The sequence below is a fragment of the Myotis myotis genome, unplaced genomic scaffold (genome assembly GCF_014108235.1).
Source record: "Myotis myotis isolate mMyoMyo1 unplaced genomic scaffold, mMyoMyo1.p scaffold_m19_p_12, whole genome shotgun sequence".
NCBI classification, from domain to species: Eukaryota; Metazoa; Chordata; class Mammalia; order Chiroptera; family Vespertilionidae; genus Myotis; species Myotis myotis.
The window spans coordinates 20,567,526-20,593,314 of record NW_023416316.1 but is presented as its reverse complement, the minus strand read 5'-3'; the positions used below and the strand labels follow the sequence as shown (position 1 = coordinate 20,593,314).

Here is a 25,789-nt window from a genome sequence, read left to right as displayed (position 1 = left end):
TAGTTTCTAGTTTTGAACCTTCTCGTGTATCTTTACCCACATCAGATCATTCAGTGCTATCTCCTCGCTCTGAGCACAGCTTCAAAGGTCACCCCTCTTGTCCCTGAGCCTCTTGTCTCTTTTCTTGAGCTGCTCTGAGGTAGTGCCCTTCTGTTCCTCAGTCGCCTTGCTTTCATCTTTGGTGTATCTGTTCCCTAGTGTTCACTGAGTAGGTAGACATTTTTTAAAAGATTTATTTTGGAGAGAGAAGGGTCGATGTGAGAGAGACATGATTGGTTGCCTCCTATACATGCCCCAAAAGGGGAATGAACCACAAGGTAGGTATGTGCCCTGACCAGGAATCGAACCCGCCATCTTTTAGTGCATGGGATGACACTCAACCAACTGAGCCACCCAACTGGGGCTAGATAGACGTTTTGTTTAGCTATCTCTCCTCTCCTGCCTTTTTGGGGATAACTTATTGTATTTCAAGAATTTCAATTTAAAATGAATTTATCTTTTTCTCCCCTTTGAAAATTCCCAGAAACCACTTTGACTGTAATATATTTTTTTCTTTTTCCTTAGTTTCTTTTTTTGTTTGCTTTATTTTATTTTTTTTGTTTTGTCTTTTTTTTTTTGACTGCAGTGTATACTTAACTGCTGTCCTTTATGTTTACCTTACAGTTTACTCCAAGCATTTTTCTTCATTCCCTTAACTTACGTTATTAATAGGTCTAGTAAGAGATTTAGTGAGTATAGCAATGAAAATGTACTCTTTACTCAGTTATCTGTGACAGTGGGTCTCCCCCACTGAGAGGACGGGGCCAAGGGGCCAAAGCATGTGTGTAATCAGAGTTGCCTGAGATGCTTTTTCAGATTCATAGGCCCCATCCCTTTCCCAACCCTTTTCCTGGAGGCAGAATGAAAGTATGCTGAGAGTTTTAAGAAACTTTTCTAGAACGTTTTACAGCCTCTAACCTGGGGTCCGTCGCCCTCTCGGTTGAGAAACACTCATTGTAGATTTGTTAGTTATAACAGTCTGGTCTGCCAATGCCGTGGTTATTTGAGAGTTGGGTATTTGTTTTATTTCAAAAAAATAAAACTACACATATAGTTCACTTTGTTTGCCTGGGTAAGGACATTTTCAAATCAAAATGCAAAAAAGTGTGGTTTTAATGAATCATAAATTTGTTTGATGCAAGCACTTTTCCTATTCTGAAATATTTACTTAAATACTAATTCATTAAAATATAACTACTTATTAACATGTTGCCATGGAGTGGATAAACTTCAGAATGCTGGAAACATTATGAAAAGTCAGCATAGGTTATGTTGACCAATGTCACCCCAATAAATTTAATTTTTAAAAAAGTCAACATAGAACAGTTTTAAAATTATTAATTCTGTTCGTAGGAAATATTTTGAGACTAGAGCAGTTTAGAAACAGAATGAAACTCGGAATCAGAAAGACTAGATTTTAATTCCTGCTCTGGCAACTGCTGCCTTTCTTGGGCTATGGAGCCTGCCCCTCGGGGTCTCAGTTCTGTCTTCGCGGAATGGTGATGGCCTCTCTCTCATAACATTGTTGTGAGGCTCACATAAAGTCATGAATGTGACAGTTCCCAGCATCCAAACATCCCATCACTGTTCACAGAATCTGATTATAGCGCCTTTAAAATATTCAAAACATCGGGTGGATGTGTGCACACATGTGTTGTATGTATGTGCCTTTGAATATGTGAAATGTGTAAGTAATTAGGTTTACTATGTTTTTTGACTGTAGAGGTGGGTGATGGTTTTAAGTGTAATGTTTTATGATGTATGTGGGTGTATTTCCTAAGGATACCACTTAAAATTATTTCTATTTTAGTTCTGTTGAAGTCGACTCTTACAAACCAGGCTAAAAAATGTGCAGTGTCCATTTTACAGTGTTACGGTCACTGTAGACTTCTTCTCTCCCTCTGCACTGGTTTCCTTGTGCTGGACCAGCTCTGGAGGCCGCCTTGGTCCCTGCCAAGGCCAGTCACCCGAATGGCATGAACACTCCCACACAGACTTGTCTTCCAAACGGAAATTGAATATTAGTAGTTAGTCCTGTTTTGTGTCTATATCAGAAAGTGTTGGATTTAGTGCCTTGCTATCAAATACAAACTTGTGAAAGTTAGTTTTCTCAATGATATGATCGCTGCGTAGATACACATGTTAGGTGCTTTGTGTGCGTTGACAACAACATTGCAGCAACCTGTAAGATAGGTGCTAGGCAGTTTTACATGTAAGAAAGCGCAGGCTCAGAAGGGTAAATATGTTTCCCAAGGTCAGACCACTGTTAAGAAAGAGAACCAGAAAGCAAGCTCAGGTGGGTCTGACCCCGGTGAAGTATGAGGCTGCTGCCCAGTCACTGTGGCTTATCAATCCAGGGGATGTGCTTTAAGGTATGAAAGAAGCTGGAAATGTACTGAGGGCGCTTTTGGCTTTGGGTTGGGCAGAAGCCTGCAGGACAGTCAGATCAGGCATCTGATCTCGGGAGGCTGTGAGAGGCACTGTCGTTGACCCAGCAGCCAGACCCTGATGCCTCTGGCTTTCTCTCCTTTCCTCACGCCTGCTACCCTGCTGTCCCCTGATTTCTCCAGGCATTTCCAAGGCATCACTCATCACTTACAACTGTGCACCTCTCCCCACCCCACTTCCACTGCCCACCCCCCATCTTCCCATGCAGAAGCGTAAAACAGGGTTGTTGTGAGGATAAATGAGTTAATATGTGTAAAGGGTTTAATAACGTGTCTAGTACATAGTAAGTACTCAACAAATGTTAGCTACCATTATTATTTTTTTTTGTTAAAATAATAGTATTATTCATAGTGGTAGTAAATGATTCAAAGGTTTTATGACACCTTCCTCAAGGATCTGTGTGTTCCCTGGCCAGGGGCTGGCTTTGTGTGGCTCATTGCACGGGGTCCCAGGCATGGGCATGCTCAGTAAGGTGCACAGGGTGGAGAGGGAGTTAGTAAGGGGGTGATTGTTTCCACACACCGGTTGGCAGAGTTTTCTCTGTGCTGGTTTATCGTCATCAGCCACAGAAGCAGTCCCACTTCCAAACCACATCTCTCTGCCTGGCTTCTTTCCTTTCCTTTTTATCTACATTGAACATGAATGGTATTGGAATCATTAACAGGGTTACACAAAAAATATTTATTTTAGTTTCACGGTTTGTAGCTATGCCTGCACGTGTCGTCTTCACACACACACACACACACACACACACACACACCCCTCCCCACCCCAGCTCCTGTCCACTGCTCTACAGAAGCGTGCCAGTTCAGCATACTCCACCTGCAGGGGTTTCTCTAGTCCAGGGGTGGGCAAACTTTTTGACTTGAGGGCCACAATGGGTTCTTAAACTGGACCAGAGGGCCGGAACAAAAGCATGGATGGAGTGTTTGTGTGAACTAATATAAATTCAAAGTAAACATCATTACATAAAAGGGTACGGTCTTTTTTTTTTTTAGTTTTATTCATTTCAAACGGGCCGTATCCAGCCCGCGGGCCGTAGTTTGCCCACGGCTGCTCTAGTCCCATCCCCCACACACATACTGTTTTTTTTCTATTTAATTTTTTTCTTTATATGTATTGACTTTATATTTTTAATTACATTTATTAGGGTGAATTGGTTAGAAAAATTCTATAGGTTTCAGTTGGTTTTATATTTTTGCTTTTCAGTTTTCTCACCTAATTCTTATGTTTTGTTATATTGCCTGATTTGAGTCATAGTTTGCATAGTGATGGAGTTTAACAGTGTGGGGAAGCTATTGGCAGATGCATGATTAACTTTTCCTATGGACCCAATAGAATTGAACACAGGGTTGGGGTTTCTTCAGCTATAATCTTGCATGAGAGCACTTCTATTTGTGCTCCCTCCCTTGACCCACAATATTAGGCTTTGCTTCTCTCAGTTAAGAAGATTTAGCTCTTACTGTCTCTTTGGGCAAATGATAACATGTGCAATCTTTGTCATCTCTTCTACCTCAAAACATTAAAAAAAATTGTTTTAATGTAATTTCTGATTAATCTTTCCTTTTCTCAAATATAAATGTACAGTATACAAAAGGGATAACATAATTTGGGAATTATTTTGTTTTGATGAAATGGACTCTTGTAATAAATAATATTTATTATAGTATCAATTCAAAAATAATTTTCATTCTTTCTAGACAATAAGAATTCTAAAAAAAGTAAGAGAAAATTAAAATTAATGGCTCTCATTAAAATGTTCGTATATTTCCTTCTAGTCTTCATTCAACTTTATACATTTAATTTTATAATGCATTTTTGTAATTATATATTCATTAACTAAAGTTGTATATATTATCCTATCTAATAATAGACAAACATGGTAATTGACCATACCTTCACTACGCCTCCCATTGGCTAATCAGCGAGATATGCAAATTAGCCACCAACAAAGATGGTGGTTAATTTGCATAAGTAGGCACGAGGGGCGGAGCAAAGACTGAAGGCGGCTCCAGCCGGGGTGAAGGCCTGGGTCCCGGGTGCTGGAGGAAAACTGGTGCCAGCAGCCAGGGGAAGGGAAAGCCTATTGCACGAATCTTTTCGTGCAACAGGCCTCCAGTTTTTTATAATTAGACATTTTATATATAATTATGTATTCATTAACTAAAGTTTACATATAAACTACAATTCATGTTATATCGCAGTAGTGCTATATTCCAGTAATTTGGGGGGGGGGGGCACAAGTTTGACAAAAAAATAAAACTAAAACCAATTATTTTTAAAAATAGATTGTTTCTAATTATAAAATACACATGACAAATTTTCATTTTGGAAAAATAGATCATGAAAAAGGAATCCTACAATTACTTTCATTTCTGCTTTTAACAGTATATTTATAAGCAATTCTTCTTTAAAAAGCCTATCTGCGATTAGATTTGTGAAATGTTCCCGCATCTGTGATTAAATTTGTGGAGGAGTATGGAATAGATGTTCTCTGCTTTTAGGCTGAGTCAGATGCACAGTGAACCAGAATGTATTTTGTGGAAATAGTATCTCAATATTTTTCTCCATGCTTTAGGTATGTGTTCTTTTTGGATCCGTGCAATCTGGACTTGATCAACCGGAAGATCAAGTCTGAAGCACTGTGCGTAGCAGCATGTCCAAGACAAGAGCTGAAAACCCTGAGTGATGTTCAGAAGTTTGCAGAGATGAATGGTGAGACTTTAGGCATCTGAGTCTACACCCCAGTCACTTATCCTCACTTGAATTTTATGCTTTTCCTTCTAATGTAAGTTTGCCTGGTGTTTAAAAATAAAAGTCATCAAAAAAATCTTAAAAAGAAAAAGAGACCTGAAAGTACTGTAGAATTTCCTTGATACACAAAGGTTATAATCACCTAGGGAGCTTGTTAAAACTCCAGATTCCTGGGCCTCACCCAGGAAATTCTGACTGAGTAGGTCTTTGGACACTGAAAATTTGTATTTTTAACAAATATCTCAGGGGATTTTGATGTATCCTATTTGAGTACTTGGGAATTACTAGACTACTCCAGGTAAAATTGGGGTGGCGGGGGGGGGGGGGAGTGTTCCTTCCTAAGTAATAGATGTTTATTATAGGAAATTTGAAAAGTTCAGAAAAAAGATAATGAAGTGAAAACCAAAGTTTCACCATTTTTCAGTGTGTTGTTGTATATAATTTTGTATTTTGCATTTTTAATTTAACGTTGTGTCTTAACCATTTTTCTAAGAATGAAGTTTTGAGAAACTTTGAGGTCAAACATAATGGGAATTAGCAGCGAAAACAAGCAGTCCATTTCCTGAACTCTGGCTCTGTTCTCATGGTTTTCTAGCCTCATTAAAATTCTCTCTAGAGAATTTTTTTAACCTCTTTTTGTGAAGGGCCACATCATAATAGCCCCCAAAGCCTGTGTTTTTGAACTTCCATGAGGTTTCACGTGTGTATTTAGTGTGTAGGAGTCCTCAGAGCTGCCGCAGTCCTGCCCAGATGCATAGGCTAGCTCTTGTTTCTTCAAACAAGGGTTGACTCAGCTATAACTTCTAGCCGGCTGGAGAAACAGCCTCAGGACACAGCTAAACACACACTAGCCTGGCTCCATAGTCCTTCTGATGGAGATGCTAGACTACTGAGGGCAAAAACTCTACAGACTGGCTGTGTTCTTGTCCGCTGCTAAATGCCCACAGCATTAGGTAGTGGGAAGGGCATGGGGTTAATTTGATCTGGATTCTACTTCTGCCTCTGTCACTGACAGGCTCTGTAAGGAGGGACAGAAGGTGTAGCCTCTTTGAGCCTAGATCTCCTCATCTAATAAAGTATGGATTTAAAATAATGCTCCCCCTCCTAAGTTGCTGAGAGGATTAAATGAGATGATGCATGGGGAATCCTGGACACTTGCTTGGTGGGCATTGAATAAAGAGGCATCAACCACTCTTGAAGATCTCATTTTCTATTCCCACGTGATATCCTCAGATGTGTTGATGTGCTGAGTCTGATGCCAGAACTATCAGCCTTGTCATTATCAGGTTTCTTAGGGAGGGATGAGTTACTCTTAGGGAGGGATGAGTTACTCTTTAGTTACTCTAAAATCTTAGTCAGTGTGAGCATATATAGTGTACTCTGGAAGGTGGTGCCATCGAGTGGTTAGAGTGTGGGCTCTAGAGGTAGATTATCCAGGTTCACAAATTGGTCCTTCCACTTAAAAGCTGGGAGGCCCTGGGCAAGTTACTTGATCTCTCCATGCCTCAGTTTCCCCATCTGTGAAGTAGGAATGATATATTTACCTAAACTACCTCCAGTGCTGTTATGAAGAGGTTAATACATGAAAAATGAGTAGAACAGTGCCTGGTAAATAGTATTTTGCTACAATATGGATAAAACTTGAAGACATTATGTTAAGTGAAATAAGCCAACCACAAAAGGACAAATATACTGTATGATTCCCCTGGATAAGACATATACACCTTCATTTTATTATTTTTACCACTGACTTCTGAGCAAGGGATTAACATGAGCTGAAAGTAGAGAGCAACTTGAGGCAGAAGACTATTACATTCCACTGGTGGAATAATAATAATAATAATAATAATAATAATAATAATGCAACAGTAGCATGGTGGTTGCCATGGTGGGGAGAGAGGAATGAGAAGTTGCTGTGTTATGCATGAAGTGTTTGAATTTTGCAAGAAATGAAGAATTTTGGAGATGGATGGTGGTGATGGTTGCACAACAATGTGAATGTACCTAATACCACTGAACTGTACGCTTAAACATGGTTAATATGGTAAACTGTTATCATGCGTATTTTACCACAATTAAAATGTTCATGAAAGGGAAAGAATGACAGTTCGTTTTAAATGATCATTGTAAACCTTATTTTAAAGTGCAAGATAAAATAACATTTTTCTTACCAGAATGAAAAGATTATATACATCCTTTTCAGGGAATTTTATGTTTCCATGACAACATTTAGAAGTACTTTTTAGCACTTGCAACCATTCATTCATATGAACTTCTATTACCTTTGCAAATTATTTAAAATTTATAAAGGAAAGCTCTTGGCTCCTGTAGTAAGAAATGCATTCATTAGGCAAATAAAATATTTCCTCAATTTTTGTTTCTTTTAGATAAAAAGAGGAGCTGTTTTCTTAGACATTTACGTTTGTGGACCATTCTGTCCAGTATGTCTGACTAGAATAGAAAGTTTGGAAGAAATAGCTGGAAATTAGATTGGTCATGTAATATGCTCTCATATTTCAGAGTTTGGAAAGCAAGCAGAAGGATTTAGGTGAATATAAAAGTATAAATTCTTGTATGTGCATTGGGTGGTAAGTGTACAAATGTGCATTTTATTATTATGGTGCATAGTTTATATGTGATACAAATATCACAAATATATGATGCTAGGGATTAAAATAACTTAAAAGTTGTTTTAAAAAGTGAAAGTTGCCAAATACCACAAGGACTGAGAAATAAACTTCTTTGTTTCATCATCTTTCTTCAGTAGTGCATGAGTTTCCTGGGGGCTGGATCTTACTCTCTTCATCTCGGAATATCCCAGCCATAATATAGGACTTAACATAGTAGCTATTCATAAATGTTTCCTGAAAGAACGAAGCTGAAGTTCCCTCTTCATCTCTATTGCCACTTACTGATTTCCCATTCTCTCAGCGTACTATATAGCCTTTGCTCAATTCTGTATCCATGTGAGTTGCCACCAGCAGGTAAATTGTTTAGCTTCAATCTAACCAGAATTGCTGTGAAATCAGTTCTTTTTATTCACCTCTTAAATAATTCATCTTATGCACTCATTCATCTCTCTCACACATATTCTCCAAGTGATTATTCGTTCCATTTTTTTTCTTTTAAGCCCTCTTGTTCTTCCTCTTTCCTAATCTTATTCCCTACAGAGAAACTGCAACCGGCCGGGGAGAGCTCATTTTCAGCAGAGCATGAATTCCATCAACTTTCGTTCCCTCCAGTTTCCATTGAACAGGTTTCTGTCCTTTTTATTATCATTATTGTTGAAAACTCAAATAATGTGTACATTGTAGGAGGTGGAAATAATCCTTCTCCCGCCACTGCTAACTTCTCAATCCAGCCAGACCATGACAGGTGGCGAAGGGAAGGGAAGATAATGCCTGTTCCGCCAGTTCTCCCCTCCTCTCTCCCTTCGCTACTTCTTGCCCGACCACCACCTCTGGCCAGTAGACCACCCTTCACTTTACTCCAGGGCCCCGTTGTTATCATGGGCATCTAAATCTGAGTGGATAAATCCTACATAAGCCCTGCGTTGTGTCTGAGCAGACCACGTACTGGCACCTGCTTTGTACCATGCACTGTGCCAGATGCTTTGCATGTCATTTTATCCTTTCCACTTGCAATCTGAATTCTAAACAACAGTTTAGAGATGAGGATAACCTGTAGTTAAGTTAGGGTGCTAATATTTTACATGGAATTCCTTATCACCTTTTGCATTATTCCTATCTGTTTTATAATGTATGTTTTGTTTTCTGTAACCTAGTAGGAAACTGGCAGAAACTTTCTTTTCCCTTTGTTTGTGCCCCGTTGATAGCTTGTAAGAAAGCACTCCCATTGAAGAGTGCTTCTTCGATGTACTGTAGTTTGGATACATCTTGAGAGCTTTGGAGACCTGCCATTTGGGCCACGTTCAGATTTTGAGCAGAGCCGTGCAGCTTGGTGCTTTCTCAGGGATCATCACTTTGTAGTTGAAAATCTTGAAAGATTATTTGATCCATTTAGATAAAATTTGTGGATATTAACAATACTTTTGATTATCATTAACTAATCAGTGACAATATAACTTAAACCACAGAGTTAGTATGGATTCTTTTTTTTTTTGGTACACTGAAATCAAAAAATTAGACTTGATATCAGTTATAATGAATGAAATAATCAACCCTATTAACTGATGTGATTGACTCCAAGTCAGAGATCAGCAAGGGAAGCTTGATTGTTGAAAAGTGGGAAAATTAAAAAGGTGAAAGGGTTAAGTAAAAAAAAAAAAAAATCAGACACAGACAATAGCATGGTGATTACCAGAGGGAAAGGGAGGTAAAAAGGGCATAGGGGGGAAAATGGTGAAGGAAGGAGGAAGAAGACTTGACTTGGGGTGATAAACACACATTACAATATATAGATGATGTATTGTAGAATTGCACACCTGAAACCTATATAACTTTATTAACCAGTCACCCCAGTAAATTCAGTTTTTTAAAAAGTGGGAAAAATTCTTACATTTGATAATGCAATTTAAACTAATTCCTCATTCTACAAAAAATTAATTAGTACTTGTTAAGTATGTGCCAAAGAGACAAAAACAAAGTGTAGTCCTCATGTTTAAGGAGATTGCATCACAGTAGATAGTCACACTCCTCTTTATCCTCCACAGTACATAGAAGTCTTGCACATATATGTCAAAAATTCATTCACTCAGCAAATATTTATTGTGTGCCTAGTATGTGCTACTTAGTGGTTGGCTTGATATCACACCACCAGCTGGTTACTGGGTGCTTCTTGGGAGAGGGAGAGATAGAAACATCAATGATGAAAATCATTAATCGTCTGCCTCCTGCACGCCCCCTTCTGGGGATCGAGCCTGCAACCTGGGCATGTGCCCTGACTGGGAATCAATCCTGGATCATGGGTTGACGCTCAACCACTGAACCACTCCAGCTAGGCACTATCTTGCATATCTTGAATGGCATGGGAGGACAGGAGATAAAGAAGAGAAAGGATGACTTCCACATTTCATCTTGGGGATTTCATGGAGTCATTAACCAGGATTGAAAATATGTGGAAGGAGGCAGAACAGATTTGGAGAGTGGGTGATAGAAATGTTTTGGATTTTTAAAAAATATGTTGTTTTGGGATATCTATGGAACAATATATCTTTTGCCCAGGAGCTTATTGAATATTTGTCTGATTATGATTATTAGAAATGACACAGAAGATGCATTATGGCCTAGAAGAATCCTACTTCTAAATTTGCTAGTGATTGTTCATGAGGCCTTGGAAGTATTAATTTTTCCCCCCATCTGTAATGTTTAGAGTGTGGTGATGGAAACATAACCTCTTAGGGGAGTTATAAGTGAATTGAGCTACAGAATAAATGATTGAATATTATAAGGCATTTGAAAAATTGTGGTAGTTAAACATTCTGGGAGCTATAGAAACCGTTTACTGAGATAAATGTGTATATACAAGCGTTAGATTCCTAAGATCATTCATTTTGATGGCATTTGAATAACATTGGCTGAGTTGCATGGATTGCCTCTAGTATGGTTTAGATAAGCTTTTTGTTTCTTGTTTTAGACTTTTCATTACTCAACTATGTTTTTCCCCTACTCTTTGCATTAGAAAATAAAACTTTGTCTTACTGCTTATAACCAAATCTCTTGTGCTAATATTGCTTATACTTCCATTATTTTTAACAAAGATAGATACTACCTTAAAAATGTTCACTGCAAATGCATTAGCTAATAAGCATGGAAAGAAAAACAGCAACTGTAAAATGTTTGCCATTATTGGGTTGTCTTAATATTCTTCATTGAGGCTTCTCTGTCCATCAGCCCTTCAAGCAGGAAGCAGTATAAGGTTTCTTCTGATTGTTACAACCAGCACATTGTAAAGATCTTTCTCCTTTAATCTATTTAGTACAGGATCTATTTAGTACTGGCCTGTGTCCCAGAATACCATCAGATATAAGGCTGTTATCCTTTCCTTGAGCATTATCCTAGGAAAGTATTTATAAAACTGAACTCTGTTGCACCTGCTGACCTCATTTTTTAAATGGAGAGAGAGTCGGGGTGGAGATTATGTTCCCAGAATTCAGGTGGAGCAGTGTTTGACCGCTCCGACACAAAGTGTTTTAGTTAAGGGCCTTGTATACTGTGCAAATCAATTCCATCTTGGACTCTGAAAGAAGTAAGTTGACAATTCAGATCAGGAAGTTGATCACATTAGGTGCCCTGCAGTTATTGGCACAGTTGCTATTTTTTTTTCATGTGCAATTCTATAATAGGACTCCCAGCTATTTTAGGGATTAATCTGAAATGTTTGCTTGCCATTGCTGTAAGTGGAGTCAAGTGGCATTATCTTCATACAGGAAAGACTAATTTCAGAAGAGGTGGGTTTTTAATATTTTGCGAACTTAAGTAGTCATGACAATGGAAAAGAATGCTTAAAAATAATTCCAAAAACTTAGTTTCCTATTGAGACTATCTTAAGAAGATGAAGAAACTTGAAGAACAGTGCCCTGTAACTTTCAAGTACCTCTTCAATTATCTTTACATAAAATAGATGGTACATGTATTTATGTAAGTATGCTATTATAGCCCACATATGTAAACACTTAACAAGTTGGTTGCTGGTTTGGGGGCAGTTTTACTGAAGTAAATGCAGGTTTTGTGGCTTTCTAAAATCTTATTGTTTGATAGAACAAGATATAAATGAAATAAAATCACTTCCAGTTGTGTTGTCCCAACAAATCTTTTTCTGTATTTCCTTCTAGTTTCTTCTCACATCCTTACATGATGTTTCTGAAATTATTTCAGTGTTAAAATCCACCATTTTCACTTCACATTACATTTTACACTTTTCCTGTGGTGGTACATTATAAAAGTCCATTTTTTCTATAACATAAATGCAAAGCTAATCCTATTTGTATTTAATAATAAAGTATTTGACCAAATTAGTAATCTAGTAAAAATGTCAACTAATGAAATAGAAAAATTTACATGATATAAAGCTGTAGGTCCTCGGAAAAATTAGACTATAGTCTAAATCTCCTCAGTTAACAATATATATTGTACAATGAACCTTACAATACTTTAGCTGCTATATTACAAAGTTATCAAGTTATTAAAATATTTATCAATTTGGTGGATTGTATTCATCTGAATTTTCTATATTGTGTAGATATATATTAGCCATATAGTCAGAGAAAGAGATGGTTGCATAACTAATCTAGGATTGAATTTAAGTTGTTTTAAACTATCTGAAAATTGAGGATTCTTTTATCAGTTTACCAGTTTAATCAATTTGTTCAGTTTAATTATCATTTCTTTCCTTTTAAATAAGAAAAAAGTAATGTATTATCTGAATGTGCATGTGCTCTGTGCAATAATTTTAAATAGTAATGGAAAGCATAGGAAAGAGAAGCAGCATATGTAATTGAATGTGGGTTTTGTGGTCAAAGAGATCTAGACCTCTACTGCTTAGTAGCTGTATCATTTTGGGCAAGTTATTTACCTTATTTCTTAGCCTCTATTTCCTTCTCTATAAAGTGGGTTTAATAATACATACCTGCCTTATAGGGTTATAGTAAAAGATACAATTAATATTTATGGGATGAGAGGAGAGGCTTACCCCACCGGTAACTTCCTAAGAGTTCCCAGCATATGGGAGGAGGGGACAGGTTCCCCGTTCCCACCTCCACTCCCAGCCCTCCTCTTGAGATGAGAAACTTGGGTGGGGGACAGAACCAACCTTGGGAATGGGCTGCTTGGCCTAATCCTCAGAAGCAGTAGGGCTGGCCAAAACTCTTGGCTTCTTTGACAGGAGAATTTAATCATGTTTCTTTGGTTCATTTGTTTAGAGACATTCTTGGATGCAGTTTGGTCAGTTAAAATTGCAGTTGATTATTTTTTTAAAAAGAAAATATATATATACATATATCCTGACATATGGCAGGCAGCAATCACTCAATAAAGGTAGTTCTAGTACTTGTTATCACCCTTAATATTATCACTTAAAATTTGTATGTAAGTTACTGCAGGAGAAACGTTTTAAATGATGGAGGACCAATACCATAGACCAAATCAGATTCTTTTTGATTATATAATGTTTGAAAGTTATATATGTTGAATTAACATTCACATACAAAATAAAATTAAAGTGCCTTAATAAGATAACTTATTCAGACTCTGTTTGCTAACATTTAACTTTCTTTCAACAGGCTCAGCACTATGTCACTACAAGCTAAAGCCTTCTGAATATACATCTTCAAAAGCGTCTTCTCTTTGCCCCAAACTACCAGTTCCAGCGAGGTAAATGTTATCGTATTTTGTTAACTTGTGACTTTTGTTTTCATAGGTAGATTGTAAGCTGTATGTTATTCTGAGAAAAGGGTCACTTGATGATACCAGTTGTCTAGGTCCAGTACTTTTACATCAAAAATTTAAGAGTAGTAGTGGAAATAATAGCATTTAATTTACATCTTAAAAAAACACACACACAGGCAAACAACTTTTCTTATTATCAGGTATTTTACATTTCTTGTGGGGGTTTCCCCTTTTTTTAATGCCTTAATATTTAAGTATACAAAATTGCTGAATCATAAAATCTGCAGTAAGCTTAGAAGCCAAGCCTCACAGTCCAAAGATTCTTTGAAATTGATCCTACAAATACTTATGAGGATTATTTTTCAATTTATTTTGCAAATTAAAAAAATATATATGGCAGTGATTCTTCTCCTTAGTTTATTTCAGGCTATATCCTTCAGGTACATTCTCTTCTATAGGCTGTTTGCATATCTTATCCAAGGTCTTATTCAACAGACATTTATTATTAAGTACCTACTGCATATAATGGATACAAGGATGAGAAATAATCTCACGGTAGTTATAAGTAAATCAAATTTTAAAATTTATACTGGTAAATAGATTTATAAGAAAGGAGATAGCCAGGCTGGTATAGCTCAGTGGTTGACCATTGACCTATGAACCTGGAGATCGGGGTTCAATTCCCAGTCAGGGCACATGCCCAGGTTCTGGGCTCATCCCTGGTGGGGGAAATACAGGAGGCAGCTAATCAGTGATTCTTTCTCTCATTATTGATATTTCTATCTCTCTCTCCCTTCCTTTCTTCTCTGAAATTAATGAAAAAAAATTTTTTTTAAAAAAGAAGATAAATTTTCAAACACTGTAGAAAATATCCTCAGAATTGGGCATACAGGATTTGGAACATGTCTGATCTTAAGAACCTTTGCATGTATCACTAACCGTGTCTGACATGAGTCAACTTCTCTGGGAATACTGAATTGAACCACTTTTATTGTATCTCAGTATATTATAGCAAGCTATTGCTTAAAATTTTGACAGTCATGTCTATTTTCCTTTGGATTGCTTAGAGGTGTAATTTGTGTGTTATTAACTTGAATTTGAAATTTTCTGTTGAAAAGTAGACAAAGGACATATCCATTAAATTGATTTCAGCTTTTAGTCTTGTCAAGTTACTATTGATGTTAAAATTTTAAGCCTTTGGACGTTAAAATAAAGGGACTATTTTAAAAGATATTAAATAAAAGGGATCTATAAATTATGGGCTTAGACTAATAGGTAAGGAGACTCCATTTGTGAAAATTGAGAATATTGGGGAGGCTATCACAGTAAAGAAGTAGAGGTCCTTTGAATAGAGTCTCTGGAGAAAATTTATCAATGTAAGTAAAGCTTTATCTTACTGAACTGTTAAAGCCTGTTTTAAATGCATACTTTGAGTAGAGTCACTATTTTAAGCCATAAATGTATTCTAAAAGCATGACCAGAGAGCGTTGATCTGAGAAAGGGCTCTGCTCCTATACAGTATGGGTCGGGGGCAGCTCATACCACAAATTCTCCTCCGCCTCTGATCTCTGATTCTACCATGTTGGAGGCTGCCTATTTCTGGTTATTTGAGGTGTTTTAATCTTGGCTGCACAGACATACACATCTCACATACAGCATCCTAAGGGCATGCCCCAAAAGACAAAGCCTCGTAGTAAGAGGGGCTTAGATTTTAGAGATGGACAGACTTGGCTTCTAACAAGGTCATCCACTAATGTGTCAGTAATCCAAGATGCAATGATGAACTTATACCAGTGATGGCAAACCTTTTGAGCTCGGCGTGTCAGCATTTTGAAAAACCCTAACTTAACTCTGGTGCCGTGTCACATATAGAAATTTTTTGATATTTGCAAGCATAGTAAGACAAAGACTTATATTTTTGATATTTATTTTATATATTTAAATGCCATTTAACAAAGAAAAATCAACCAAAAAAACTAGTTTGCGTGTCACCTCTGACACGCGTGTCATAGGTTTGCCATCACTGACTTATACCATCTGAAAACTGACTATATAATATGTTTATCCTTTATTTAAAGACCCTTATAATCTAAGCGTCTTACCACTTTTGTCTGAACTCAGCCTATTAGAAAACAGAGGAGAAAAAATAGTTGATAGGAGGAAGGTAAATTATAAATATTATTATCTATTATTTGGCAAGCAAGGTGAAAGGATCAGAAAACAGAATAAATTGGTTTTAATAAAACACTTGGGACGCTACCTTGTTTCACAATAATATTAGATACCAAATCTAAAAAGTTGACTAAGATCTAGTCTCTGTCCCCAAGAAACTCTATCCTTAAAAAAATTAGGGACTGTTTTTGTACATGATGAATATATCTATATATATAAAAGCCTAAGCAACCGAAGGACTGAACGACCAGTTGACCAGTCGCTATGATGCACACTGACCACCAGGGGGCAGGCGCTCAACACAGGAGCTGCGCCCTGGTGGTCAGTGCATTCCCACAGCCAACCTCCCACACTGCCGCCCCATGCCGGCCCACCGCTATGGCCCCGATCAGGGCAAGCCGCTGGCCAACCTCCTGCGGCCCCTCCCCCAGGCCTGCTTGCCCTGATGGGCCCTGGGCCCTGATCTGGGCGGGAGACTGCCCCAATTGGCCCAGATCGCCAGCCAGGCCGAGGGACCCCCACCCGTGCACGTAGTCATGCACTGGGCCTCTAGTGTATATATATATATATATTGCTCTAGGCAAACTTGTGATGCAGGCAAATGGCTCCTGGCATCTTTCATATCTCTTTTTTGTCCTCCTGGGAGCACCCTAGTGGGACAGAAAGAGCTGCACTTTGAGCCCAGATAGGCCTGGAAGTGATTTTTTTTTTGGCGGGGGGGTGGGGTGGGGGGGAGTGAATTCTCTGTCACCACGTTCTATTGGTCAGCTTGAGCAAGTCTCTTAATCTCTCTGTAAACAAAGTTTCCTCATGTGAAATGGGAATTTAATACCTCTGCCATGGAATTATAAGAATTAAATACAATAATATGTGTTACACACCCATTATTGTGCTTGGCATTTGGCTTGATAGTATTATTTCTCTCAACCTCTAGAACAGGGGTGGGGAACGTCCAGCCCATGGGCTATATAAGGCCTGCAAAATCATTTGGTCTGGCCCTGCCAAGGCATTAGGGATGAGTTAATTAAATGTTTCACCAAATATAGCAGGCTAATTTTAAGTTGATAATTTTTTGTGAATGATGTTATAAATATCCAAATGCCCTTGGCAGAAAAAAGTTTGCCCATCCCTGCTCTAGAATCCGCCCCCCTTTACCCCAAAACTTCCTAGGCACCCAGGCACCTTCTGCAGCAGAAGGTAGTGCCTGTTTTAGAGAAAAGCAGTTGTAAACTAATTTTCAATAAAACACTAGTGCCATGTAATTGCCAAATGGTTGCTATTTTGAAGTGCTTTTGACTTTTAAAAACAAATGCCTAGAAAGGCAATCATATTTTACTCAAATTCATAACTCTCTGTTGGTGACATGTTAAACAATAAGGAGACAAGCTAGTCTGTACACTTACAATGTTTAAAGGTTGAGGTATAGATAGAGAGAAAATCGAAATGGTAGGAACAGATTACATAAATTCAGTTTATTCATCAAACATTGATTTAGGTACCTCTGGATACCAGAAAGGATGCTGGATGATGGGGAGTTAATAACATAATATAGAGATGGTAAACTAGCAGCCAAGAAAAAAAATGTTATCTATTTATTTTTAAAGTGAAGGATTCAAGGTAATTTTTTTATTCAAGGTAAATTAACATTTATAAATCAACTCCTGTATGCCAGCTACCATATTAAGCTACTCATATGTATAATGTCATTTAATCCTCACAAAAGCCTATAAGAATATTGTCCCAATTTGTAGATGAGGAAATAGAATATAAGAGAGATTAAATGAGTTATTCAAGGGCATACAACTAATTGTTGGGAATCAGAATTTGAATCTAATATCTTATAAAGTCTATCCTACAGTTCGTTGTTGTTGTTTTGGGCGGGGGGGGGGGTTGTTTGTATTTTAAAGAGAGTCTACAGGAATGGGAGAAGAGAAAAAAATAAAATGAAATGTATGAAAACCATTGCATATTGCCATTAGATTCTTGACTTACTCTTTTCCTACCTTTTCTGTACTTTGGAGATATTGCCAGAATCCTCTATGTTTTTCTTCGTTCTTAAATAAACCTTTTAGTTAGAATCAGGTGTAATTGTTTATTTATAACCTGAGGTTGTTATTTTAGTTGAGGTAACATTGGCTTTATAACATTATATAAGTTTCAGATATGCAACATTATAATTCGACATCTGTGTATATATCATATCATGCTTACCACCAAAGTCTAGTTTCCATCTGTCACCGTATAACTGACCCCCCTTACTCATTTCACCTTCCCTCCACACCCCTTCCCCTCTGGTAACCACTGGTCTATTGTCTGCCTCTATAAGTTATGGCTTTTGGTTTTTTGTTTTATAACCTGAAGTTTAATAAAATAATTGTGTGAGATGCCAACACCTGTCTTCTCTTCTGAAGGCATATGGAGAAGAGATATTAGGCATACTTTGAGGGAGCTCATTAATTGTGATAGTCTGGGCTTAAAGGCAAATGGACAGTATGTTTGCCAAGGTAAGATACAATTTTCCTATGAGTGGATCATTTTTTTAAAAGTCTTTAAAAGACTCATTATAAATTCATTTTGTTCTTGTTCACTAATATTTCAATAATGTGAAACAGCAACAGTTCCTAATGGAACAACATTGACTTCTTAAAGATTCAATGTTCTGTGGGCTTCGAAAAGTAGTAAAACTTACTGCAAATATAATTCTTTATGCTTGTCCTCTTAATTAAGAAGCACAGAATATGTCATGTAGGTTAGTCACTAAAGCAGAAATGGTCTCATATACTAGGTTCTCACAATTATTATTTTCTGAGAGGTAGATGAAATCAGCTAACTCATCTAATCCTAAATTCATTAGATCACATGGGATTTAAATAGTAAAATATGAGACAAACCATAATGCCACGATTATATAGATTTTAAAATAAGGAAACAATTTAAGCATTCACTCATGGATGGTGGAATTATTTGGGGGGAAGAGGTGAAAAAAAGAATGACATATGAAGGGATCTAATGCTTTTTACTTTAAAGCTGTGTTTAACTTCATTTCTTACTACTCTGTCCAGATATTATCTTCTCCTTTGCCTTCTATTTCTATTACTCTGTACCAGTGAGAGCAGATTTTGACCGTCAGCTAAAAAAATGTAGTTAATCAGCTTGTGCTAATTTTATAACCTTCAAATTTAGAGCTGTCAGGATTTTTTTCCTTAACTGACATAGATTGAATGATAAGGCCAAGGGCTATTGTTATTGTGCTTCATTTCTTTGAGGGATACGTGTAAGAGTACCCTCTTCAGTTGCCATGTGTTTATATACATTATAAAAATGATGAGAAAGGGTAAGTTCAGAGCAGGTATTATTCAGTCTTTCCTCTTTAAAAAAAATGAAGGATTTGAATTTTAACAGAAGAACCCTTCCCTTTTCAAATAATCTGTTCTCATTCTAAGTCTGAAAAGCAGAAACATACTAAAATACTGAGCTTGCTGCTTCTGTGAACTTAGAATCATTCATTCATTTCTGGGTAGGCATAATATTATTGTTATTACTATTCATATCAGAAAAGACAGAGGACTTATTCCTACCTTTTCACCTCACAGATGGAAAAACTGAGAAAGAGAGGCGGAGTGATATGCAGCTCTGTCATGTTAGGAGAATCGCCCAGAGCTTTTGAACCCAAGTCCAGGTTTCTTCCTTTTATCACAGGCTTCACTCTCTTTAGAAATGATGTGTGTTTCTTTGAGTATAAAAATACATCAGCATCTTGTTAGGCCCTAGCTAGTTTGACTCAGCAGATAGAGCGTCAGCCTGCGGATTGAAGGGGTCCCAAGTTCGATTCCGGTCCAGGGCACGTGCCTGGGTTGTGGGCTCAATCCCCAGTAGGGGGCATGCAGGAGGCAGCCAATCAGTGATTCTCATCATTGATGTTTCTATCTCTTTCTCCCTCTCCCTTCCTCTCTGAAATCGATAAAAATATTTTTTAAAAAACAACAAAAAACATCCTGTTAGGATAAGGGAGCTGTAGGTATAGCCATCTCTGGCCAGGGGATCAAGTTCACTATGGTTATCTGACAGGAAAAGGGAAACAGGAAAGCAGGGCCAACAAATTGGCGGGATTAAGTATGAGAAAAAGACATCGGTAGTACCCTTAACATAGATCTATTTTATGTTTAAGGTTGGAGGCAAGTGAGTTAAACAGAGGCTGCATCAGAGATGATGGGGTAATAAGGCAAGTTAAGATGTATATAATCATGGACCCGAGAGGACTTTAGTTTTGAAGGCTAGAGAACCACACCTAGTTAAACATAGGGTTAGACTTCCTTAGATGCGGACATTAACCTGGTAGTAACAGTATCTAGACAGCATTAGGAAAAAACAACCACGCACATACACACACAAAAATGAAAAACAGTTGTAGGTCCCAACAAAGTTACCAGTTTAAAGGTTTCTTTCCCCTAAATCAGCCTCTATTGCAGCGGTTCTCAACCTGTGGGTCGCGACCCCTTTGGCGGTCGAACGACCTTTTCACAGGAAGGTTGAGAACCACTGCTCTATTGGCTTAGGAATTTGTAGTTAATCCTATTTTATCTTTTTTCTTATAATATGTCTAAGTCCAGCTCATTTAAAAGTATTCTGTAATTTAATATCTTTGTATATCATTAGTGAAACAACTTTTAGTGAAAAAAAAACTATGATTTGCATACCCTTAATACAGGCATTACTCAGAATGCTTCGGCTTTCTGCAGTTTCTGCCAAAATATCAAATCTTTGGTATCAGCTTTCACTAAAACCATTTTACTAACACCATTTTAGAGGTATACACAGGTACACCCATTGATCACAAGAGGCAAATTTTTACAAATAAACATTCATGTCAAATTGTCACATCATTTTGGGCTACATTTTACTGAAGCATAACTAAGGTAAGGAAAGATCTTTGAAGTTATATTGTCTTATGTTCCATGAAGTTTACCAGTATGGAAGACGTTGCTTATTCTCACTCCCAGTGGTGCTTATTGATCAACATTTGAGGAAGGAAACTAGGATAGTACTTTGCTTGTGGTCATACAAAGTTGCTTTGCTGAGATTAGAAACCTTAGAATCTGATGCTCAACCATGTAATCTTATCTACTGATTTGACCCACATACAGTGCCAACCAAGAATAAGAACATAATTATATCATTCTAGTCAAAATGGTATATTAGAACTGTGACTAACAGTCCTACAAATAATTCTGAAGATGTGGGATTTACATTAGCAATGGCTAAAATCTAGCTTAATGCACACATATATGTGTATTCGTGCATTGGTACACACATAGAGCTGTCTTAGAATCCAGAGAAATCTCAGCTGAGGGCATGTTCATAGAGCTTTGTTTAAAATCTCTTAGTGATTAGATGTATACCATCCTCTCAGACGGTAAAGTAGAACCATGTTAATAACAAACCTGATTAATGTTGTGGTGCACACATAGCTATGTTCCTTCACAAGTAAAATGCAGTCCATACAAGCCTGAAGCAGCAGGTTACCTTATTTTTGGACACTAATAATATTAAAGTAAAAACATATAAAAAGAAAGCAAATAACCCCAAATCCCATAATACTACCAAATAGAGATTTTTCATTTGCTTGTATTTTTTTGTCCTGATTCACATGTATATATCTTTTATACAGAGATGCCATCATCACATTAGATATATATTTTTTGTTATATTTCCCCCTTGTGCTCTTATATCATCCTTATTTCCATACATCAGTATTCATGGTTATTGTTTTACATAGCTGCAGATTTTGCTGATTAAGTCATGCACATGCCTCAGTATGACTTAGTTTACAGGAATTCCTAAGCTTGTGCCCAAACATCTTTTTAAATCTAAGGTTTTTGTATGTCGTTCTGATAGAGGAGACCATTCCATTAACGGGGGCACATTTCAAGCAAAAACCCAGGTGTGTTTTTATTTTTAAATAACTTATGGCAAAAATTCATTTTCACTTCAATGAAGAGTACATTTGTAAGTTTTGTCATCTGCCCCTTGACTGATAGATGTGTAGGCTGAGGAGTTCAAGTGTTTGGGTTTGCTTCTGGAGGTTGTATCTGTGTGTATGTGTGTGTATATGTGTGTGTGTTTCTTTTCAGAAGGGGAGGGTAATGTCTTCTGTTGGAATATGCACTCCACCCTCTTTGATAAGGTTTGTGGTAAGAGTTGCATCACTGCCCATGACAGTCATCTTCATAGCATTAAGCTCACAGCTCTTAGCTCCCATATGACGTGTGGAGGGTGGAGTGTATTGCAGTCACATTCACCTTTCATTTGTGTGTTTGATGTGGCATTTATATTAAGTAGGAGTAATTTTTTTTCTGATTTTTTTTTCTTGTGTCACCAGTGCACCTATTCCATTCTTCCATCGCTGTGCTCCTGTGAACATTTCCTGCTATGCCAAGTTTGCAGAGGCCCTGATCACCTTTGTCAGTGACAATAGTGTCTTACACAGGCTGATTAGTGGAGTAATGGCCAGCAAAGAAATTATATTGGGACTTTGCTTGTTATCACTAGGTAATTGTTTTTCTCATTATTAGCTATTGCATAGTACTGCAGCAGAAGACTGTTTTGTCTTTTAACCAAAAATATGAATACAACTGGGGATACTTGTAAAATGTTTCACTTCCCATAGCCAAAATAACTGTTTCAGATTATATATAGTTATATATATCTGAAACTCATTTCTGTTCTTTTCCTCTCATTGGAGAAAACTAGTGTTTTCTCCAAACTTTGGTTACTAAGTCTATAATAACCTTTAACATTATAGCAGGAGGCTTCTTTTAACAAATCAATGCCCCTTTGTTTTTAGTTATGAATCTAATCTTTGGTTTATTCACTTATAAAAAGAGGCCACATATTTTCTATATATATTTCCATCAAAGAACACAGATTTCTGATTAATCAGATATTTAACCCTCCCCATCCCCCATGCAACAGGTCATAATATCACTCTATTGCTGGGAAAATTAGAAAATCTCCACTTGTTAGCCATTGAGTTTTCTCATCAATAAGTAGATAATATAATCAAATAAAACTGTTATTTTCAAGATGTAAACACCCTATATTATCGCAGAACTATATGTAGCCATATTAGAATTTATAGACTTTTTTAATAAGGGAGAAGGAAACTGGCAGGAACCAAATGACCATTTCATTTTTTACGTAAAACGATATTTATGCCTGTTAACAAGTATACTGGTAGTCATCTGGAAGACTAGCTGTATTTCTGTCTTGTCATTAGAGAGTCTTTTCTTTTTGCTTAGGTGTAGTACTTGACTCAGTTGAAAAAAGGCTGTCCATATGAAAAGCTATTTCTATGATATTTGAAATGCTTCCATCTGTTTTTGGTTCCTGTACATTTATTGCAGAAGTGAGTACCCTAATAACGTTACCTAGTCACAGGTCTTAATTTTTTTGGCTTTGTGAATGGCCCATAAAAGCTTGACTATTAGCCTGGTTTTATATAAAAATTATTTGGTTTCTGAAATAGTTGAATACTTTACCAAGGAAAAAAAAATTAAACCTTAAAAATACTGATAATAATGTTAAGTCATTGGAATTCCAGCTTTTTCTTAGAGTGGTTCTCTTATGAGGTTTAAGATCTTTGTCCATTTGTTTTGTGAAGTGGGCCTTTAGATAATTAAAAGGTGAACAAATTATGATTTCAACAACAAATTTCCCCATAAAATGGGCTAAATCCCCCCCATTTTCTTTTTTGAGATTTTTTACTCAGTATTTTAGCATGTTGGAATTTAGCTGGGGATGGGTAGAAGGGTTGACTAAATAACTCAAACTTTGAGGCCAGAGGAATTTTGGCTTCAGTAGGCTTCAGGATATGGTCCCATAGGGCCAGACCATCTCTTGGAATTTCAGAGGAGAAACAACCAGAAAAAAGATAAAATACCATCTAGTTTATTGACCAACCATCAGAGAACTTGGTCCTAAAATGCATAAATTACTCAAGGAAGTGTAGCACCTAATTTAACTGCTCTCTCTCTCTCTCTACGTGTGAGAATTTTTCTGGTCACCCAACATGACATGTCATTCTCCGCACTTTGTGTGTTGGCATGTGTGTTTGCATGTGAGCTCTGATGCCTTTCTGTGGTGAATCCACAACAGTCCTGTGCTGTTTTTGAGTCACCATGTGCATTTGCATGTATCCTTTTCTGTGTTTGTACAGCCACCTTAGGTGCCTTTGGTTTCAAGTGGCACAAGTACCAAAGTCAGTGCAAAAGCAACCTGTCTCCTTTGTTACCTAAATTGGGATCAGGAACTTGTCAATAGCAACAAATTATTTCCGTGGGAGAAAACAACTGAAAGAATTTATCTTTATATTTTCCAGTGTTTTCCAAATAATATTCTACATGTTTTCTGTTTATCTTCCCTGCAGTTCTATCCATGATTTTGATGGTGATAATCAGGTATATATCAAGAGTACTTGTGTGGATCGTGACAATTCTGGTCATACTGGGGTCACTTGGTAAGCTGCTTACTTCTTTGTTTTTCAGTAATTAGAACTGAGAATTAAAGCTTGCTTCTGACACCGCCTCAGTTTGGAACTACTTTGAGTATTTAAAAAAAATTTTCTGCTTTGCATTAATTTAAACTGTAAAAAGACTGATAAGTGGATGACATTGAAGTTAGGTCATGCTGAGATCAATAAATCAAATAAAAAGGTGAGGTCATTGGCAAATGGAGATTATTTTTTAAAGGAGCTAACTTTTTTTTTAATCTTGGGGGAAGAACCCAAGAGAAAAGACAGCAATCGAAGCTCTGTTTGGCTTCTGGCTCTTTAATTTTCACTTGATTCTTGCAATGTTTTCTGCCAAGCAAGTAAAGGAATCCTTTTCTTTTATCTGGCACTTTGTAAGGCCTGAATCAGCCATTGTAAGGTGTTGAAGTTCCTTCTGTTTGAAAAGTGTTTCTGGCAGAATAAGAGAGTGTGTGTGTGTGTGTGTGTGTGTGTGTGTGTGTGTAAAATTTCATTATCATTTTTCTGTCTATTGACATTCTATTTTGTTTACTGTTTGTAATGAAACTTTCTGGGCCTTCTGTGTTTATTGTCTTTTTTTTTTAATTTCCCCTTCCCACTTATAAATGTGATAACTACTCATAGTATCTAACTACTTCTGTGGTAGAAAATAGAAATATAGAGAAGAAAATAAAACTTTTAATTTTTACATGCTATATCTTCTTTTTTAGAATTTACCTCTTGCCTAGGACACTCTTTTCTTAGTTTCATAGATTTTTCTCTTCCTGTTTTTCTTTTGCTCAAATCCATCACTGGTGAGGCCTTGCTTACCCATCTTATATAAAATTACAGTGCTTTCCCAGTGCCAGCACTTTCTTTCCCTCTTACTAGATGACTTTGTTCTTAGACTTTATATGCTATGTTTTTACTTTCCTCCCTATTTTTATGTTTCCCCATTGCTATGTATGAAGCTTCATGAGGGGTGAGGGTGGGGACTTGGCTTTGTTCACTGCTCTATCCTCAACCCCTAGAACAGGAGATGCTGTTAGACACTCAAAATATTTGCTGAATGGATTAAATGAAGGGTTTGCCTCTGTCTTCAGTCCAGTTCTCAGAATCTCTGAACCAGCAATAGAGATAAAAGTTCCCATCCCTAGCACCCACCACTATCAAAGATTTTCTGCCTTTGTTTTCACCTTTGGTGGGAACTACTCTTTGGATCTTCATTTATTCATTGTACAAATATTTCATCCGCTGCATGACTGTCGGCACCCGGTGCTAGGGTGACAGATATGTACGCAGAGAAGATCTTAGTCTTTCTCGGCTTCGTTGCTAATTTCTATGACCCTTACTTGCTTCCTCCAGGATCTCTAGCTTAAACTGATGCTGAGGCTCTCTTTGTAACCAGCTCCTCTTGGGGTATCTTTCTATCTCAGCTTCAAAGTCAGTAATCAGTACAGTTGAAGGAAGTGTATTTGATGTACTGAAAGATTAGTGAGTGTCTATGAGTGTCTATGGAAGGTGG

General features: G+C 37.2%; 1 protein-coding gene across 9 annotated transcripts in view; it reads left to right on the top strand.

Moving 5' to 3' along the window:
- The window catches only part of SLC44A1 (solute carrier family 44 member 1), a 155,927-nt gene that overhangs the window by 71,030 nt on the left and 59,108 nt on the right, over positions 1–25,789 (top strand). For 7 of the 9 annotated variants that reach the window (XR_004971194.1, XR_004971193.1, XM_036330147.1 and 4 more), the window contains 5 exons: positions 5,066–5,202; positions 13,481–13,571; positions 19,927–19,980; positions 22,138–22,307; positions 24,184–24,273. Coding sequence is in view for 7 of the 9 variants with exons in the window: in XM_036330147.1 (XP_036186040.1) it covers positions 5,066–5,202; positions 13,481–13,571; positions 19,927–19,980; positions 22,138–22,307; positions 24,184–24,273 (542 nt within the window). In the remaining 2 variants the exon portion in view is untranslated. The remainder of the gene's footprint in view (positions 1–5,065; positions 5,203–13,480; positions 13,572–19,926; positions 19,981–22,137; positions 22,308–24,183; positions 24,274–25,789) is intronic. The other 2 variants (XM_036330148.1, XM_036330142.1) reach the window with 1 other exon arrangement.